This window comes from Parasteatoda tepidariorum, chromosome 7 (assembly GCF_982258835.1).
Source record: "Parasteatoda tepidariorum strain Cologne lab strain chromosome 7, Ptep-v5.0, whole genome shotgun sequence".
Classification (NCBI taxonomy): domain Eukaryota; kingdom Metazoa; phylum Arthropoda; class Arachnida; order Araneae; family Theridiidae; genus Parasteatoda; species Parasteatoda tepidariorum.
The window spans coordinates 84,386,776-84,407,327 of NC_141761.1; the positions used below are offsets into that span (position 1 = coordinate 84,386,776).

At 28.5% G+C, this 20,552-nt stretch overlaps 1 protein-coding gene across 2 annotated transcripts; it reads right to left on the bottom strand.

Moving 5' to 3' along the window:
* Positions 1-1,080: 1,080 nt before the first annotated feature.
* Positions 1,081-18,728, bottom strand: LOC107441703 (uncharacterized). Of its 2 annotated transcripts, none has more exons than XM_043047190.3 (6): positions 18,578-18,728; positions 6,207-6,265; positions 4,991-5,095; positions 3,955-3,987; positions 2,619-2,657; positions 1,081-1,289 (listed from the first exon to the last, which is right to left on the bottom strand). In XM_043047190.3, exons 1-6 carry the CDS (start codon positions 18,624-18,626, stop codon positions 1,197-1,199), a joined length of 378 nt encoding a protein of 125 aa, XP_042903124.1. In that variant the 5' UTR covers positions 18,627-18,728; the 3' UTR covers positions 1,081-1,196. The 2 variants fall into 2 exon arrangements, with proteins under 2 accessions (XP_042903124.1, XP_015910544.1); XM_016055058.5 differs by lacking the exon at positions 18,578-18,728 and adding an exon at positions 8,505-9,013.
* Positions 18,729-20,552: the final 1,824 nt, after the last annotated feature.

The following is a 20,552-nucleotide window of genomic DNA, read 5'->3' on the forward strand; positions in this document are numbered from 1 at the left end:
TATATATATATATATATATATATATATATATATATATATATATATATATATATAAAATTATATATATACGCTTTTCTTTAATTTAAACTTTATTCGTAATAAAAAAAAGCATTATAATTTTTATTGTATCATTTCTAATATTTGACGGCACACAAAAGTGCCGCGGCACAGTGGTTGAGAATCACTGCTCTATGGTAACAGCTTTTTTGCAAATAATATGCTATTTTCATAGCTGTTGTGAGTTTGCAACACTTACTCTTGACTGTTAGGTCAAATTTAGCATATCTTTGACCCTCTATGTTTATTCTAGCCTAAAATTTCATTATGGAGAAAATTCATAGTTTTAAGACAATGGAACACATTTGTGGTCTAATTTTTTAAGATTTAAAACTTACTCCAATGCTGATTTAAAACTTACATCATTAAAATTTAAAACTTACACCGTTATTTGGTCTCATAAAAATTTGCAAAAATAAGAATAAGGCATTGATTTTGATAATTTTCATTCAGGTGGAAAAATATCGCCAAATTGGCGATTTTTAAAAAAGTTTAATAACTTTCAGAATATTTAATTAATTTGTTCATTCTAAAGTCCAGAGGATTCTTCACAACAAATCGTCATATATAGTTTAGAATTAAAGAACTTTAACTGTCACTTTTTTATTTTCCTTGTCGAAAGAGCTTCGAAAAACCATGTTAATTATTATTATTATTTTTTTTGTGTGGTTTTTTTGTTTGGAGAAGAGTGGAAACATCACCAACTGTGGTAAGTGATACCGCTATCAATCTCTTTCGCAAGCCTAATCTGGAACTAATCGAAATTAAATATAAATTTTTTAAAAAAGGTAAAAGTCGAAATAATTTTGCCCTGTAATTGATGTTAACAAAATTGTCGAAAATTAATGAAAGAAAAAAGTCATTAATTTTTTAAAGATATTGATGAGGAGACTTGGCTTTTCGTAGGTCTCTGAGATAAGTTGTCTGATAATAAAAAACAGCAGTAACCACAACAGTATTTTCTTTAAGTGTGATATTTAATTTTTCCTTTAATTGTTCATTTTTATTATTTTATACATAAAATTTAACATCAAGCATAAATTTTATTTTTTAGTAAATACCAATGATTTTTTTACACTACAGAAATAGAATTATTACGTTCATGTTCTTGTTAGTTCCAAAATCTCATTTAGACATTTTCATCGGCCATGATGATGATGATGGTGATGTTTCCGATGAGCATGATGATCAACAATACTGCAACTTTCGACTTGCAACTTTTTTGCACATTCCTGTAAATATGTACACATAATTATCAGAACCATATACTTTTAAACTATGTAAGTAACAGAATGATTATTGATATTAAAAATGTAAATACAAATATTACTAAATAGCAAAAGATATAAATTAAAAAAGTTTATTTGTTGTTTAGATTTTTTTGGTATTAATATTCTCAGTTTTCTTTTCTTTTATTTTTTAAATTTTGTTATTGAAAAACTAAAACATTATTCTGATACTTGGCCGAAAAATTCTCTTATTTTCTTGGAAAAAGTTCAAACTTATAAAATACTTCATTGCCACACTCGTCAACATCTGCTTAAAATTGGTAGAAAATTTACTATTATTCACCATTTAAACATTTCTCCTTCGAATCGATTAGTTTTAAAATTGGAACAAAAATAATTGTATCATTTTATTTTCTAATATTCATTAATTTTAATCAACAGTGCACTTAAAGAAATTAGATTTTCCTTACACAGTGACAAAGAAATTCCTCATCCCTTTTTCGCATTAGTGACAAGGAATTGAAATATCAAGCAAGTGAGCTGTCATAGCCATGAAAATGTAAAAATGCAGGATTAGAAATTTCTTAAGGAAAATTCATTTCTTGCAAGGCTAACGAAATTCTGTAACAAACCGAGCTATTAGTGTCTCAAAAAACGTCCCTCTCTTTAATCCTTTTCATTGGTATATTTAGAATGATCTCAACGCCACAGTTACGATTTTATCTTGCTTTGATGTAACCAAACTTGGACTTACGAGTAAACATTGATGTTCATCATAGTTCCATTGAAAGAAATTATTAGTTAATAAGATTCAAGGCAAAAGAAAAGTTCGGAATAAAGTTCTAGTGATACTTATGTCGGTAGAATGTTCCGCATCGACCAATTTTAATTTATATCTTTAGAGTCCTTGTCAAAAAATAAACAGTTTTTTTGGATTTCAAATTAGTAACTAAGTGAGAAAAGAACAAAGATGATAATAAAATCTGTCAAATCACTAGTGTGGAAAGTGTGATGAAAACATTGAAACATGTTAAACAGCATAAAGAAGCTCGGAGGTGTTTCTAAAAATCGGTTTCTAAAAAATTTTCAGCCTCTCCTTCCTCGATAGTGATCATTTAGATTTAAATATCGTTTTTTATCATTCACACATTAATTTGCGACTTCTAATATGGATACATGACTTTATTTTTGACAAGGGTACTATAATTATATATTAAGAACAGACTTTATGGTGCACCTTGCATAAGCATAATTTTTTGTCATCAATTTGTTAAAATATATTTGTTACTTTTTTCAGTATAATATAAACAATTTTAAATAATTAAAACTTACTTCAAATTTTATCATAATCTTCTTTTCTTCCGGAGTAAGCTGTAAATAGATAACATGGAAAAATATATAAATCATTCGATGGTGTTAAGTAGCACTTTTAAAAATCTCAATATCAAACTAAACGTTTTAAAAAATAGATATTAAATTAAATTTGTTTAAGTACTTTTTTATCACTTGTCATATTTTCCATTCAAACTTCATTTAAAATAATTTTTTTCAAAAACTTTTGTTGTTAGATATTTAAAACTAATTTAAAGACAGTTTAAAAAACTTAACAAAGTTAAAAACGGGTTAATAAAAGGTTAAAAAATAAATTTTACTTACTCAAATCTTACTATTTTAAAAAAATATTTACTAAAATTAAACTTTCAAAAGTATTATTATAATCACTTATTTATGTGATTCGTGCTAAAAATATTGTCAAAAAATCCAAGTACGTTAAAAGAAAAGAGATTCAATCACAAATCTTCTAGGTAAATTGGGAATTATTACTTAATAAATTGCTTTAAGATTACCTTACAAAATTTTACTTAAATTGAGTAAGTTTTATAAGTTTTGAATCTATATAGTATATCTTTATTATTATTTTGAATCTGTAGGTTTTCATACTATAGCTATCTATAGTTTTTTTTAGTTTTGTCATGTTTTGAGTAAAAGTTTTTAGGTAAGTATGAAAAACGTTAGTTATTATATATTTTGTTTATGAATGTATCATGCCTAGGCATCCTTTAGAAAGACAAATGCTTCTTCTTTCTATAGAATGCTTTATTTGCGTGTGCTTCATATCTTCTGACATTATATGAAAAACAAGAATTAGATATTTTGCCTTATCATTTATGCTTGTAAATTTTTTATTAATTATTCTATAGAATGTGAGAAACATTGATCGTTTCATACTTAGCCAATCGATTACAGGCATTCTATAAGTCAAATATTGACGGTAACCTATACGTAAATGCTTATAAATAAGCAAGATTTAATTTTTACATTAATAATTTAATAAAAAACTTGCTTTAATAAATAAAAAATTTTAGCAGTTAATTATATTCATGGTCCAAATCTGAAATATTTTCGTTAAAAAAATAAGTAGCGAAATTTAAGCAAAATTTAATCTAAATAGCCCCCCCCCCCCAAAAAAAGGGGAAAAGAATTTATTTTTGACTTAAAAATTAATTTCAGTAATTAATGAGCTTATCAGACAAGTAAAATAATTATAATAACTATCCTAAGTTACCTGCATACTAAAACTGAGTTGTAAACTAAATTATTCACTTAATAGTTTTATCTGAAAATGAAATGTACTAAGAGAATAAAAATTATCCTAATTTGCACTTACCACGTGCAAAACTTCAACAATACAATCAAAAATCTGAAAGAAAAAAAATATGAACATTAGATTTTATGCGATACAATTTAAAGTATATAACTTCATTTTTTTATAAAAAAATATATAACTCTTTATAACTATGTACATTTTATTCTATAAAGCTAAAACTCTTTCACCCTTGATGAATGCTTGCACAGATCTTGGTGCATGTATTTTTGTCAAGTTATAGTCTCGGCCCTCCTCTTTTACTTTTTCCATCAGGTACCCCAGTAAGTGCGACGTTAGCAGGGCTATCCCTTTTTAAACGAAGAGTATGATGTCCAGTCCATCTTCATCTTCAATTCAAAATTTCCTCAGGAATAGGTAATAATTTAGACTTTGTTAGTAGAACTTTAGTTCAAAAATAAATATCTTTTTGTCTTCTTGGGTTAAGTAATTTTCAAAGAAGATTAAATTTCATCTATGTAAGCATGGTGTCCACATTTCTTTTTTAGGATTAGTTTGCATCATATGTTCATAACAATTATTCATCACATCTAAGGATGAGATAGAGTATTTTCAAATGTTTTTTCTTTCCTTTTATATTCATCAATAGCATTCATGAAAAAGTTGATTTGATACTAGCCATTTTTTCCTTATCTAGTTTAAGAGTATGCTGTCTATCTCTCTCTATCTATCTCTCTCTCTCTCAAAAAAAAAAAAAAAAAAAAAAAAAAAGCTGAGTTTGTATTTGTATTTTATTTACACGTTAATTTTTATTCAGCAAAAATTTTAGTAAATCAGTAAATAAAACTTTAAGAATATCTTGAAACATTGAACCAAACATATACTTTTTATTTTGATCGTTTTTTAAATATTTAGTTTTTGCTTTTCAAACTTTTATAAAAGACAAATTTTTGAACTTTTTTAATATAAAACAAAACGTTTCAACATAGAATTTTGCAAAAACTTTTAGTTTTTCAGCATCTACTATTAATAGAAAAAAATATTATTGAAAAACTTCCCTTTGAGGAAAACTTTTTAAATAGTAAGGATTATATCTTACCTTTGATGGAATAACGAGATCCTTGAAGAGAGGTTTATGTGTTGAGCATCTCACAACTTCATGTCCTACATGTTCTTTTTGACACTTTTGATGGGCTGCAAATACCTGCAAAAACAAATAACAACGATTAATCGATTATTGTAATAAATAACAGCGATTAATCGATGTGAATTGATTGGAAAAAGAAGCTAGAAAATCGTTCGTTTTCAAAACAACTATTTGCTCAGTCAGTCTATACTATGCATTTTTTAGATACATTACTAAACGCAGTATATCTTTACAACAGTGAGCTCTTGAAGACATTTTGACACTCACTACATAGATTAGTTCACATATTGTTTTTAAATACGTGGAACCAAGGTCCTTATAACATTACTTATCATGCGCCTTTTTCGTATAGCTTACCTCAACGACTTTTCGAAACATTTCGCAATTGGGCATTAGCAACTTGAAAAGAAGTGATTGTGCCAACCCAAGTGATTTAATTGGATACCTGTAAGAAACGTCATGCGCTTGTCGAATCAATGCTGTGCTTGCTTACAATGCTGTTATAATATCGAATTAGACGGTATTGAGCCCTGGCGGTTCAGAGGATAGAGCGCTCGCGTTCCAACGAGGTGAACCGGGTTCGAATTCCAGCGCTGACTGGTCGGTACGATTTCTGCACCCGGCTCGCAGTGCTCATGTAAAATATCACGGGTTAGAGTCAATGCGGGTTAGTTTCATCAAAAAGTCCTCCACGAGTGCAATAAATTACTCCAAATACTAAATCCAGAAGTTTCCTTGTCTTCTGCATCGGGTTACAAGGCAACGGAGTTGAGTAGTTGTAAATCAAAAAATTGAGTCGGTTGTTCAACGACGGTTGTAAAATAAAATATAATTTGAGGGTATAAGGGAAGAATAACCTCACGAGATTTGTTACATACCGTAACGAATTTTGATAACAAGAAAATTTCATCTTGGCAGTTTGTTTTTATATAATATTTATAGAAACAGGAAAGGCTCCTAAATTATGTGTGGATTTTTTTTTTTATCCTGCATTAACCAAAAGTAATTTAAATTGCACTGGCACTACTTTAAAAGCTTCACAAGAAAATAATAAAGTTTATTTAAAATCGATTTGCAAAAAGCTTTAATTAAAATAAATTCGAAGAAAGCTTTTTATAACTGGGACTTTCAAAACTGAGACTTGAAGAAAGCTCTTTATTTTACTTACTCTTGGAGGCAATTCTTTTTCACATATTCCATAGGCTCGACACAAGAATGGATCTCGACCTAAAAATAAAAAAGAAGCTTAGTTTTAACTCTGGTAGCTAAAAATACTTTAAAATGCATCCTTTTGTTTCTTAAAAACATTTATATAAATCTTTATTGAATTACATTTGTCATATATAAATTAAATTTTCTTTTTAAATTGCGTTCATTAATATTTTTGAATAATTATTTTCTATTTTTTTTGTTTTGTTAATTATTTCAACTTCATAACCTTTTGCATCAGGGCTCGAAGAAAGTCAGAAATTTTACCCGTCCCCGAGGACGGCTCGTCCAACAATGTACCCGTCCTCCTTTGAAACTAACCCGTAGCTTCTAAATAAATAAAAATATAATTTTCTCTTATTTATTACAAACATTTATATAAACTGCACAATGAATTAGTAGTTACTAGGATTACAAATACTAGGTTACTAATAGTAAAACCTAGTATTTCTTTTATGAAATAATTTATTTCTTTTATGAAATAATTTAAATGACAAAGGTCAAGTTATCTGGAATGTCAATTTATCCGAGGGTACTTCGTTTTTTAACTGAAACAAATATGACGTTTGCCAGTTCCACAATCAAGTCAATGATTTACAGAGGTTTCTGCACAGAAATCTGAAAGGGGTTTTCCATTTAGGTGGATGTTTATAATTGCGTTTTACGCTTCTTGTTTAAGACCAGTACGTAATGTGTTTTTTTGCAAGCTCATTGCTGAAAAGCCTCTTTCAACCACTGCAGTACTCCCAGATAGAGAAAACATCAATTCCACCAAGCGCAGTATGTTGCTGTATTTCTAGATTAGAGGGTCATTTTAGAAGTGAGGCGCTAGACTCTTGTAAGATAACAAAAATTGAAAATGTATCACGAATATTAATGGGAAAATGGCCGTCGGATTCGAGATATTTGTTGTCCGCAGGGAATTTTTGACCGCCGAGGACGGGCGGACGGATGGTTTTTCGAGCCCTGTTTTGCATCTAACAAACGTTTATGTGTATCTATTTTTAAGACAATTTTGTTTAGCATATTAGTATGTTTGCTGAATTTACGTTCGCATTTTCTACATTAGATAAAACTTAGTGGGTGTTATTTTTTACGATTAAATCAATACTCATTTTAACAATTAGAGGATTTGAAAATTATAATAACATTCCCGTTACTGTAAGAAAAACATGATAATCATAAAAAAATAAAATTTATAACGCTATCTTTAACGCTAAGCATATCTTTAAATATTTCACTATACATCATAAATTAAATAATATCAACAAATGAGAAACGAAAAATTCAAAAGTTAATGAAGCTAGAGATAAAAAGAATAAAATGTATAGTTGGTTAATACTTCTTTTAAATATTTCAAAACTTCCATTGATTTTTTTTTCTTAAAAATTACTTTTATTGATTTGAAACTGAAGAAAAAATAAAATTGATTGGTGGTTGATTTCTTTTTTCTTTCTTTGATATCCGTTAAATGTCACCGTAATTTCACATGTATGAAAAGTGTATTTTTTCAAAATACTCTAGAAATTGTGATTCTTTAGATTAGAAAATGGTGTCTTTACTTCTAAAGTTGTTGTTCCCCAAAGATGTTGCGCTGAACCCTAGATATCCAAGAAAAGGTCACAAAGGTTTCGAAAGTTAAGACTTTTTTTGTACCAGCAACGACTAATGAAACATGTCATGATATTTATATCCAACCAATTATCAATAATTTATATTTTGGTTATTTTAAGGAAATTATTTGAGAAAAACGCCAATAAAAAAACAAAGTAAAAATTCATAAGAAAATTTCAACATTATATTGAATAAGGTATGAAGAAGATATGCATTTGTAAAAAAAATTTATCACTTTTTCTCATCAAACTTTTTTAAGTAGCGAAATAAATATGTTTCCCTAATAACCAATGTCAACATTCATAATAATTTTTTTTTCAAAAACCGTAATTCAGAATTTTTTTAAAATTCATTTTCAACTTGTATTTGCTTTCGCAAAAAATGTGCTATTTCCTTTTCATTGGTATTATACTTTAAATAATATCTTAAAAACAACCAAAATATTTAGTAAATAATGAATGATTAATTGAATCTGACAATAATTACTACTTTCAAAAAATGTTTAAAAATTTTTTTAAAAAAAAAGTCCGACCTATCGGAATTTGTTTAACTCTTTCACGGAACACTAGGGTTCCGCGGACCACCATCAAGGAACAGCAGCCATATATAACTAAAAACTTTCAAGATTACAAATAGTACTTACTTTTAGAAATGCAATCTATAATGCTCAAAAACTCAGCTTTTCTAAGTGACACCAAGTAAGTTTTCTCTACAGCTATTCCAGAACATATATCTAATACCAAAAGAAGAGCTAAACTTCCAAACAAAAGTAATTTCATGATTGTAGATCAGTGAGTATCTATCAACAATGCGAATTGGTTTTTTGTCGTAGCACCTAATTCACCAAATCCTTTTATAGTATGCTTCCAACAAAGACTATTCCATTGCCAAACAAAGTAAATCACCTTTCCGAGAACAAAAATATTGCAGTGCGAAGTTTCAATGCTTGATGGTGCAATTTTCACTTTTTAAGAAGTTCATTATCGAAGGTTGCAAGATTAACTTAATTTGCTATTCTGTGACTTTTCAATGGCGATTAGTTTTTTAACTGATTAGTCATTGATCATCTGTCATTTAAGATGGTCTGAAAACTTATGATGCATGAAAAATCGTCATTTTCTTTCTCTAGTTGTTGAAAAGTGACACTTTTCACTGAAATAACCAACGAAGTGTGAAGAAGGATCTTGTTTTAACAGAAATGAGTTTTGTTTTTGCTTAAAAATTAATCGTTTTCTGACTTTCTAATTTTAAACAGGAATATTGAGATTATTATCCAAGTGCGTTGTAAAAAATAATTCATCGCAAAATATAATATTTTAAATCGTTTATGCATTTACAAAAAAAGATCTTTTTTTTATTGTAAATTCTTAAATTTTCATGATAAAAATGCTTTAAGTAAAATATAATTGTTCCAATTTTAGTACTATGATCGTCTCCGCTATTTTTTAGCTGTAATAAATGTTAAGTAAAGCAAATTTTTCAAAACCTGCTCCAAAATTTTTATAAAAAAATTAAATTCTCTTCAGCTGTGCTCAAAATTTCGCCTAAATAAACATTTTTCAAAATTTTTTTCACATTTTCTAGAAACAGGCAATTATAGAACCAAATTCTATTGAATCAATTATTCTTTAAAAAAAAATTTTTCCACATTTTCTCCGAAACAGACATTTTGAAAACCAAATTCTATTTAATCAATTATTTTTAAAAATTTTTTTCCACATTTCCTCTCCTCAAAAATGGAAATTTTGAAAACAAAGTTCCACCGAAACAAACATGTTTCAAATTTTTCTTCCACATTTCCTCCAAAATCGAAATTTTGAAAACCAAAACATTTTCCAAATTTTTTCCCCTCATTTTCTCCAAAAGAGAAATTTTGATAAAAAAAATACATTTGACTCATGTTAAAAAAAAAAATTTTTTTTAAAGCACATTTTCCAAATTTCTTTCCTCATTTTCTCTAAGACAGAAATGTTGATAAAAAAAATACATTTGACTCATGTTAAAAAATAATAAAAAATTTTAAAGAAAAAGGGGAAAAACTGCGAATTAGGTTTTGTTTACATCATTCGTAAATTTATAAACTAACGTTTCAAAATTCTCTCTTATTAAAATATCAGGTATAGTTAAACGATTGTTCTAAAAGGTTTTAATTTCTCCAAACGTTTACAATTGTTGTTCTAAATATTGCTTCGAAACAATGAAAATTGTTCAAAACATTGAACAGCCATTTACATTGTTACAATCTAAATAATAAAAAATTAGCAAGACAAAATTTAAAATGGAGAACTCAAATAAAGTTTAAACAAAATTAAATATATTACTTTTTAAGTTTTAAACAAGATCAAAACTATGCAAATCGTGATTACTAAATATTTTGCTGCTAGAACAAGTATTGCATAGAATGCTAATTTGCTTTTAATGTGTAGAATTATAATATAATGTATGGTTTAATAATACATAGAGCTACATATATATGTATTTTGATGTTAAAACTACAATCATCAAAGCAAAAATTTATTTGAATTAATATTTTTGAATTAAATGAATTCAAAAAATTATTATTATTTTTTTTTTAAATTTAAAGAATACTATAAAAGGTATACTGTTATCACATAACTCAATAATCAAGATATTAAGGTTAAGATATTTAGGCATTAACATATACCTAAATAAATGCTAAACAGATTTCTAAGCAGCATACTGCTTAGGAAACAAATTTTTATTTGAATTACTATTTATAATAGCTGCTTATCAGGGCAGTCTAGATACATATTTTTCAGATCAGCTGAAAAACAACTATCATGAGCTAATTAAAACATTTTCACTTATTTGTTCTAAATCACAATTTAATAAGTTCAATACTATAGATTAGGTATACTTAGTTGAAAGTATATGAAGTATTTCAACACTAATCTAAAACATACGTGCTATACACTATACAACAGTTTCAATTATGAATTATATTAGAATTTTAAATAGTAAGTTTAAAAACTATTAAACGTGTCTCCAAAAGGTAAATAATCTTGTTCCTAATAAGGAAAGTAGGAAAGTTTAGCTGTATTTTCACAGTTATTTACATCGTTAATCAAAATTATATTGATTAGAATATGCAAGGTATCAAAAGCTCTATTTACTTTCAATAATAAGCGATGTTTTTATTTTAAAGCTGTTTTTACCTGATTTTGTCTTTCTAACTTCAGCAAATGACTCTTTGTTATTAATACTCGCGAAACAATTTGTGCAAATTCAAAAGCTTTCTGATTTAAAAAAAAATGTATTAACAATCTTTCAAAAATAACTATAAAATTGTCATGTTATTCCAAGGATAGCTGCATTTTTACTCGAAGCAGAAGTTTTGAAACATATTTAGTTGACAACTATTAAATGATTATTGAGTTCTTACCAATCATTGGAAACGGAAGGAATTAGTAGGTTAGCTCCTATTTTAGGATTTTTCACTGAATAGAAAAGGAAAACAGTGACTTAATAAGGAAAATGAGAAAAAAAAGTTATCACTATTATAATAATACGTGTTAAATTAATAAAATACTTATAATAGAATCCAGTTTTGGACACGTTTTTTCAAAATTGCTGTTCTTAGAAAGAAAAATCAAGAAGGAATTCTCATGCTTTGGAAAATGTGATATCATTCACGAAAGCTGTGATAAAAGACGTTTCAAAGACAGTTTTAACTACTGAAATTTTGTCCTCTGCTGCAAGAAGCAGTTTTACACTTCAACAGAATGAACACAGCAGCTTACTATTTATTTTCACATGAATGCAGCGAAAGTGGAGATAATCATGAAAATTGGGTTAGTAAATTCGAATTATAAAATTAACACAATTATAATGAATAAATTAGAATTATTAATATCAAACTATAATATTAACATAAAATTTTAAATGCTTTTCAATAATTCAATTACTTCATCTACACCAGGGCTGTCCAACTGTAAAGAGCCCACGGGCCAGAATTCCGGTCATTGATCACCTGGCGGGCCGCAGTTTGAAAAAGTTGAACAATAACCTCTTACCTCTTATACAATAGCAATTAATAGTTGAATTATTAATTATAAAACAATGGAACAGAAGGATTATGAAACAATTTGCTTACATTTTAATGGGAAAACTAAGGCCGATCAGCCTGAATAAAAAGTTGGATGGCCGCACAATATGTGTTGGAGGGCAGCATGCGGCCCGCGGGCCTCCAGTTGGACAGCCCTGATCTACACGTTATGAAGATCATTGACCGAATTGAAACAACAACACCCCATAAGTTATCAGGACACCACCCAAAGAGAGGACAAAACCTCTCGTTATAACGAACATTCCCCATCCGGACATATTTGTATTCGAACATTTTATGTTGTCGAACAATATCATGAAGCTTAGCAATGTTTCACTCGGTAAGTTCTTCTTCAAAATAATTTCTGAAATGCACACAACACGGTGTTTCAACTTCTCCCCAGCGCTTGAAACTAAAATACCACTGCAGGTAAGTGAAGTGAAAATAATAACTGAGAAAAGGAAAACAAAAGCATTTTCTGCCAGAAAAAAGGGCCTCCCCAAAAAATTTTCTGCAGCAAGGAACGAACTTAGAGTGTAGAAGAAACAGCTTATGCAGGCCACGTAAGCGAAGAATGTTACGAATGACAGTGCATTGTCAGCTGCATCTATACCATACATAATTCTTCGAAATGTAACGAAATCTTCGGCGAATCCTTCTTTCGTTGATTTTACTTTGATGCTTTCAACAAGAGTTTTACTATAAGTTCGAACAAGGCGGTGGAGGATAATGTGAACATTACAGCAAGCAAGTATACAAGCTGTCATCGTAAATATTGAAATGAAATAGGTCAGAGCGTGAGCTAAAACTAAAATATGCATTGAAGAAGTGTTGCAAGTATCCTGCAAAGGATATCCAAATATGGTGAGATCAGTCAAATTGCTCCTATGAGTCTCGATGATGATTCTACCTGTTGATACTCCAAACAAGCATAAATCTAGTATGGTTATAACAGCGCATTCAAAATATATTTTAACTTTCAGGCTATCATAGGCATCAGATGAAACTTCGGTGTACAGTTGAGAAAGCGTTTTAATCACTTGTGGTATTTTACTCTTCCCAGCTATCATATTGCACCTTATTAAAAATCCCGACAAGTACTTGATAAAGTATGTTAAAGTCATTGCTTTGGATGCTGAGAAGTTGTGCTCAAAAGCCAATGTGAGCACTAAGGAAGCAAAACAAATCAAGTTAAAAGCTATATCGTAGCACTTCTTGATTGGATTTGTTTGGGCGACACGTCCATCTGAGTTATCGTCAGACTGATCAGAAAATGAAATTCCGAATATAGACGCAATTGCAAACACGGGTGCAAAGTCACTATGCATGTGTTTCCAACATATTTTTGTATTCGAATCTTGGCATGATAATTGTGGGAAATGGAGGTATAATTTGCGTCTTGCATCTTTCAAAGTCGGAATTTGATTGTTAATAAAGGAGAGCTTTCCCGGCTCAACGAAACTACTTTCCTTCATTTTCCCTGGTAAATCAGGTTTATAGGAAGCAATATATCTTCAGATTTATAAAAAGAGTTATTCCAAGAATTTCACGAAAACTTTAGTACAACTATCTTACTTCAAAACTGGTTAGATAATTTATATTTTTATCTCGTTTTGCTGAGGAATAACTCTAAAATGTTTTATATGAAAGATTCCATGATTCAAAATTCTGAGCAACAATCGTAAATTATATGGACATCTCTTATTTTTAGTTATCAGATAAAACATATTCTATCTTACTCTAGTATATATTCTTAACGTCATGCTTTATAAAACCCTTCTACTTTACAAACGACAGTTCATGCACACAATCATTTATTCTTAGTTCATCATAATTCTTGCGTGTAAAGTTGAAACACAACGCAGGCTAAGAAACTTATGAAAGATCCAAGAAATTGTAACATTTATGTCTTTAAACTGTGAGACAAGCATGTGAAATTCAACTTTTTGCTTTAAAAGAGCGTTCTTTCATCCATCTTTTATATATGTGAGTGTCCATTAACAGATGTCACTTTTGTATCTAAAAGTAGTGCTCTCAGTTCATCGATTTCATCGCCCCTCGCGTTGACATCAGCAAATCAACACCTCAACTCAGACTTTGCACAGAGAAAAACACCCATTAACGAGAAGTGGATTCTCAGTAAGAGTCTTTCCGCAATTAATTGGTAAATATTTGATTAAAAGCTCTTTTTAGACGGGGTTCATCGTTCCAGTGGTTATAAGAAATGACCACGCACTAGTTGACTTTTTATGACAGGTCAATTTCTCTTTACGTTCAGGCGTGGTCAAAGTTAGTTTATTATTATTCACCTCTCGATATATATTATTTCAAAAGGCTATTAGTAAAAGTTTGTTTTCCCACCGGAACATGCACACAATCAATTTTTATCTTTATCCACAAAAGCTCCGTTCCCTGACGTGTGATTAAAAGATATTTCTTTACAAAAGGTTTCTCAAATTTCCGAAAGTTAATGGAAAATCTTTTATTTGCGTTTCTATATGCTACGGAAACCACTATTGGCTGAATATTATTTAAACTAATTACTTAAGTTTTAATTTTAATCAATTTTAATTCGAAAAACTTAAGACTCAAAGCGTACATTACTTGATCTTTGCCTAACGGGTCTAACTCCCATTATTTATGAAAAACTTCAAAAGTAAGTAAAAAGTCATTAAAATTATTAATATATACATTTAGTCTTAATCTATAGCTTCTAAACTCTAACAGAGGAAAAAAAACATTCAACTTTAGTTTCCAAGAAATGCTTACAAAAAACCATATAAGCAATTGCAAAAAGTAAGCAATGAACTTTTTTTTAATGTTAATACTGTACTTATCAGTAAGCTAATTCAAAAATATTTAGACCTGGTAATTAGATGGGTCTTTTGCCTTAATCGATCTTTGGACACATAAACTAATTTGTGACTTAAACAAATGAAAAAGAGATGGAATGAAAGGTAAATAGTATTAAAAATTAGCTCATCAATAAGCAACTCCATTAAAATATGAATATAAATATCTATTATGGATACAGTGTAATGGAGAAGTTACGCTGGGAAACGGCCGCTGTTTTTCCGATAAAATCCCATTTTCCCCCCATCAATTTTTCAGTATTCCGTTGAATGTAAAATTAATCTTGATTATACACTAATAAGAACTAGATAATTGGCATGTTTTCTCGGTAATGTAGCATTCGAAATTGAAAAGCAGAGCAGCATGTAAGGGGTCGTTCAAATATTACGTAAGCACCACCAAACGAGAGGAGAGGATTGTGATTTGCTTATTTTTGCTGACAAGGGCAGATGAGGAATATAAGCAATGCTTACGTAAGAAACTAAAATTTACTCATTTTTAAAAGTTTCTTTAAATAAATAATGCAACAAAAAATTACAGGTGTGGATAAAAAGTTGAATTCGAAGAAAGAAAAAAAATTGGGAAAGAATTTCTTTGAAGAGTTTCGAACACAAAAGATTCCTAAAAAATATTTTAATCAAACTTTTATAAAACGAACTAAAAAGTGAATTTTGTTTTATGCTACGTTTCATTTTTTATTTGAATTTAATCCTAAATTATCTTATTACTGTAAAAAGTAATCAAAGCAAAACCAAGAGGAGGGTTGCCGCGAATCTTCTTACGTAAGTATGGAAGAAGGGTTTGTAATTAGCTTATTTTGCATATTCAGATTCATATTTTTTTGTTACTTTTGTCAACAAGTCTGATTAAATGAAGATATCGAGAGAGAGAGAATTTTTTTCTACCATAATGGGTAGCCATTTTTAAAGCAAACAAATTTGAGAATAACGCATTAAAAATTGCAATATATTTCAAACAAATTAGAATTTAAAAGAAAAAAAAAAATTGCGTTAAGTTCTTAAATAAAAATGACAAGTTCAGCATGTCAAATCTTAACTAGGTAGATGAAATTATCCGGTTGTAGATCATTCCGCGTGATTTTTTTTACTACAAATTTAGCAATTGATAATTTTCGTGTTAGCAATCGAATCTTAATTTCTTATTCCAACGTATTTCTTGTTTATTTTTCTACATACGACTTTAGAAGTTTCAAGTTTCTAAGCCTTAATAGTTTTTGCGTCGCTAAACAAAACGTAACGTTAAACTAAACACCTAAAACAGAGGCAAATAAGCGATTTTTTTCAATACAGAGAAAATTCAATTACTTAATCAAACTTAATAAATTTTATTATCACATACAAGATAAATTTTAATTTATGGCATCCTTTTACATATTGTAAGACATTTTTATAGTGTATTTTGTGTGTTTATTCATATTTTGGTCATGAAATATTGTCCAGTAGTATTAAATTATAAGATAATCATATGCCACAAAAATATCCAAAAGGCTATTTGAAAATAATTTTTTAGCTTTTCAAGTTTTACTTTACATACAGAAATCGATATAAATTAGGAATCGATTAGAACGATATACATATCCACCTTTAGACGGCATGCGTACAATTATAAAAAAAATAAAACCTCATTGTAAAGGGCTTGGAAGAACATTTTTCAAGATCAGAATACTAATACCTTACCTATATACTATTACCTTACCATAAGCCCTAAGTTTATTTTAGCCACACCTATCGAATCTTTCATTGTAAACTATTATTATTACCTTTCTTTGAGAATATTTACGAGCTACGTGTAGCATTAAGATGAATAATTGGATTTCAAAAGAAATGTTCTTTATCATTTTCAATTTTCCGAAGTCTTAGACATTATTCCCATAATATATGAAATTGCTAAGAAAATTGTCCTTGTAATGCAAAACGTCTACATTCGAACAAAACCCTAAGTGACTGGAACGATACGTGACCAGAATTTATGATAAGTAATAAGTTTTTGAAATGAACAGTCAATCGCCAGATTTGCCGTACTTTTCAGAACAATAAATTCATGCCTCAAAATAAAAAATAGTTTAACACGCTATAAGTAAAAAAAAATTTTTTTTCCATATCCAGCGTAGCCACTTTCAAGACAAAACCAAATTCCCTGAGATTCAGAAAATTTTCTCAAATTATGATTCAAATTAACATAATTTTAGTATTAATTTAAAAATTTACAAAATAATATGTATTTAAAATTGCATTCAAGTTTTTTTAAACTTTAAATTGTTTATTTTTCATTGTTTCACACTTAAAATTATTTTTATGATTTCTATTAATCAGGGATGAGATTGGCAAAAAGGCAAAAAAGCTGAATTTTCACGCGAGTAAATCTTATATGATTTATAGCAAAAATACCAGTAACATAATCTCATCCAGTTTCGCTGATGTTGTAATGCCTATATAAATCAATAATCGTTGATATAAAATCTGCCACCTTTACAGTAACTGATTCAAGAAAAAAAAATTTAAAATCGCGTGAATGCAAATAGCGATCTTGGATATAAAAATCGCGTGAATCTGAATCACGATATTGAATTTTGAAATCCCGTGAATATGAAACTCGATATTGGATTTCAAAAATACGAATCATGAGTAATTTCCAGATCACTTAAATACGAATCACGATGCATAGTCTCTGAATCACGTAAATACGAATCCAAAGCCTAATTTTTAAATTACATGTAAATACGAAAATCGATGTCGATATTAGAACCGCAAAAACGAATCACGACATTGGATTTTAAACTCACGTGAATACGAATGGCGACATAGAATTTCAAAAACACGTAAATACAAATCGCGATAATGGATTTTTAAATTTCGTAAATAAGAATTGAATTTGTGTGAATAAGAAATGCAACGCACTACTTTCGAATCAGGTAAATACGAATTATCTAGCGGGCGGGTAAAAATACTGAAAATCTTATTTTTGGAGCGTAAAAGCGGAGAAAATTGCTAAAATAAGTAAATATGCTGAAGGGTTTGGCAGCTATACGTAGTTTGAATTTTCTGTTTATCTCTGAAAATCGGAAATAAATATTCTGAAATCTCATCCCTGATTAATTTTATGCCATAAATGAGTAGGAATTAACAAATTAAAACATATTATTTTTCAAATTTAGAAATTAATATGTATTTAGAATTTAAATCTAAATGTAAAATAAATATTTTTTACCAAAATGTTAATTTTTAAAACAAGAATGTCAGTGTTCAAGAGGAAGTTCGGTACTGATGTGCATCCTATCCAATCAGGTTTAGGCAGCAAGCTATATTTATCGTCATCGTATGCTCTCAGAATAAAAATGTCATGTGCCCTTTTACAAGTGAGTTCAGTGCAGAATCTTAAACCTTGATATTTATCCATAGGTAGTTTCGGAATCGAAATTTAATTAAAATAGTTCCTTTTGCTTCAGTACACATTGTACATCATCAATTGGCGTTATTTTACGACCTCGTAACAATCGGCAGAACCCGACTTTGAGTTTCATCAAATTGTATTAACTAGAGTAATATTTGTAGGAGGTAATCTGACCATACGGCGCCAAGGGCAGACTTCACAGCAATGGAGACCAAATCAGTTACTAGACTTACCTAAAACATATTTGATAGCCTGGCAGAGAGAAGCTACTTTTTGATATATAGATCTAAATTCTCTTAATCCAGCTTTTTTTCCCGCTTCTTTTTTTGCAAGAAAACTTCGTTTGGGGGTACCTAACAAATGAGTCTTCTAGATATAATTCTTACCAGATATTCCCATTATGCTGGTCAATAAGATAATTCGATTGCTTCGCATGCTCCTTAATTCTTTTTATGCAACAGAATAACGTAAGTTCTTCTTCATAGCGAGGAAACATTCCAAAATCACAAATTCTGTCGAACTCAAAGAGAGTGTTCAACCAATACCTCCTAAAGAGGAATCAAGCCCCACAACGGGTTACTATAGGCGATGATGACGTAGTAGAGTTAGGCCCAGAGGGAAACCAGTCAGGGTAGCTATTTTTACGAAAAACTCCGAATCTGATCAAACGAGCCATTGGCGATATTCTGAAGTATTATAACCTGTGTCGGCATTCAGCCAATTGGCGAATATTTTTGATTTGAAAACAACCGTCGGTGTTCTGATGTCAACGTTAATCGTAAAATTTATATTTATTCTACAAATGTTATAAATGTCAGCATTAATTTAATTCTTAGTGTTATGAATAATTGCATATGAGTGCTGTGTACCAAACTGCAGAGGATTTTACAAAGTTGATGGTACAAAAGTATGAAATTTTGGATTTCCCAATACATAAGAAATGGCTTGCCGCCATGCCAAGAGATTTTGAAGTTGCAAAGAATTCTAAAGTGAGTAATATTTGTTTTTATTTTTAAAAATTTAATTATGCTTCTTTATTATATTTTTACTAAGAGTAAATTATTTTAAATTATGGATAAATTATTTATAATAATTAAGTTGTTCTTATCAATCATATCGCAAACTATTGTAATATATAGTTATTTTTATAGAGTTTTATTTTATTGAGTTTTATTTTATAAAAATATTAATAATTTTAGTATTTTATTAAATTTTTGCTCAAACTTTAAACATTTTTGTTTGACCATAATATATTGTAACTGCTTAAAGCAAAATTTTTTTTATTTGATTATGAAATTTAAATCTATTAATTTTTCATACATGAATATAGTATGTACTATTTATTTTAAATGCACACATAAATATTGTATTCATTTTGTTATAGGTATGTGAGATGCATTTCAAGGAAAATGACATTAGAAAAGAGATATTAAATGACATTAGAATTATTTTTAAATGTTACTGAAAGTTAAACATATATCAGTAAAATTTATGTTTACATTTTATTTATCATTTTTTGAATTTGCTATTTAATAAAATATTTATTATCTAAGGTTGCTTACTTTATTTTAGTTTATGAGTGTGACGGGTAAAAATTATACTTTTTTAAATGTTACTGAAAGTTTAACATATTTCAGTAAATACATTTTATTTATCATTTTTTGAATTTGCTACTTAATAAAATATTTGTTATCTAAGGTTGCTTACTTTATTTTAGTTTATCAGTGTGACGGGTAAAAATTATACTTTTTTAAATGTTACTGAAAGTTTTAACATATTTCAGTAAAATTTGTGTTTACATTTTATTTATCGTTTTTTGAATTTGCTATTTAATAAAATATTTGTTATCTAAGGTTGCTTACTTTAATTTTAGTTTATCACTTCTAACAATCACACTTCCACAGGAAAAAAATACAAATTATAATCATGCTTTTGATATGTTTTTTTTTTCTATCTAAACCTTGTTTGAAGACTGCATTTGATTTTCTAAATTTTTTTAAGCTCATTTTATGTCATTGTTTATAAACAATTTCTATTTTATTTCGTATGCTCTAGTTCTAATAACATGCAAAACATAATCATTAAAATCCAAAATAATCATCTGCTAAAAATGTAAGTATCATATTATAAAAATTAGACCCCTTTCTTAGTTTTATGTCAAAACTATAATAATAATAAATGTGTAAAATCCCTTTAAAAATATATTTCTTTGTTTTTAATCCATACATTTTATAACAAAAAGTTAGATAAAATTTTCCAATTTATAAAATAAAACTGATATTTAATGCTTAAAAATATTTTTTTTCCATTCACACAACAGTTATTTTTGTTAGAATTGATTTATTGTTAATCATTTCTGAA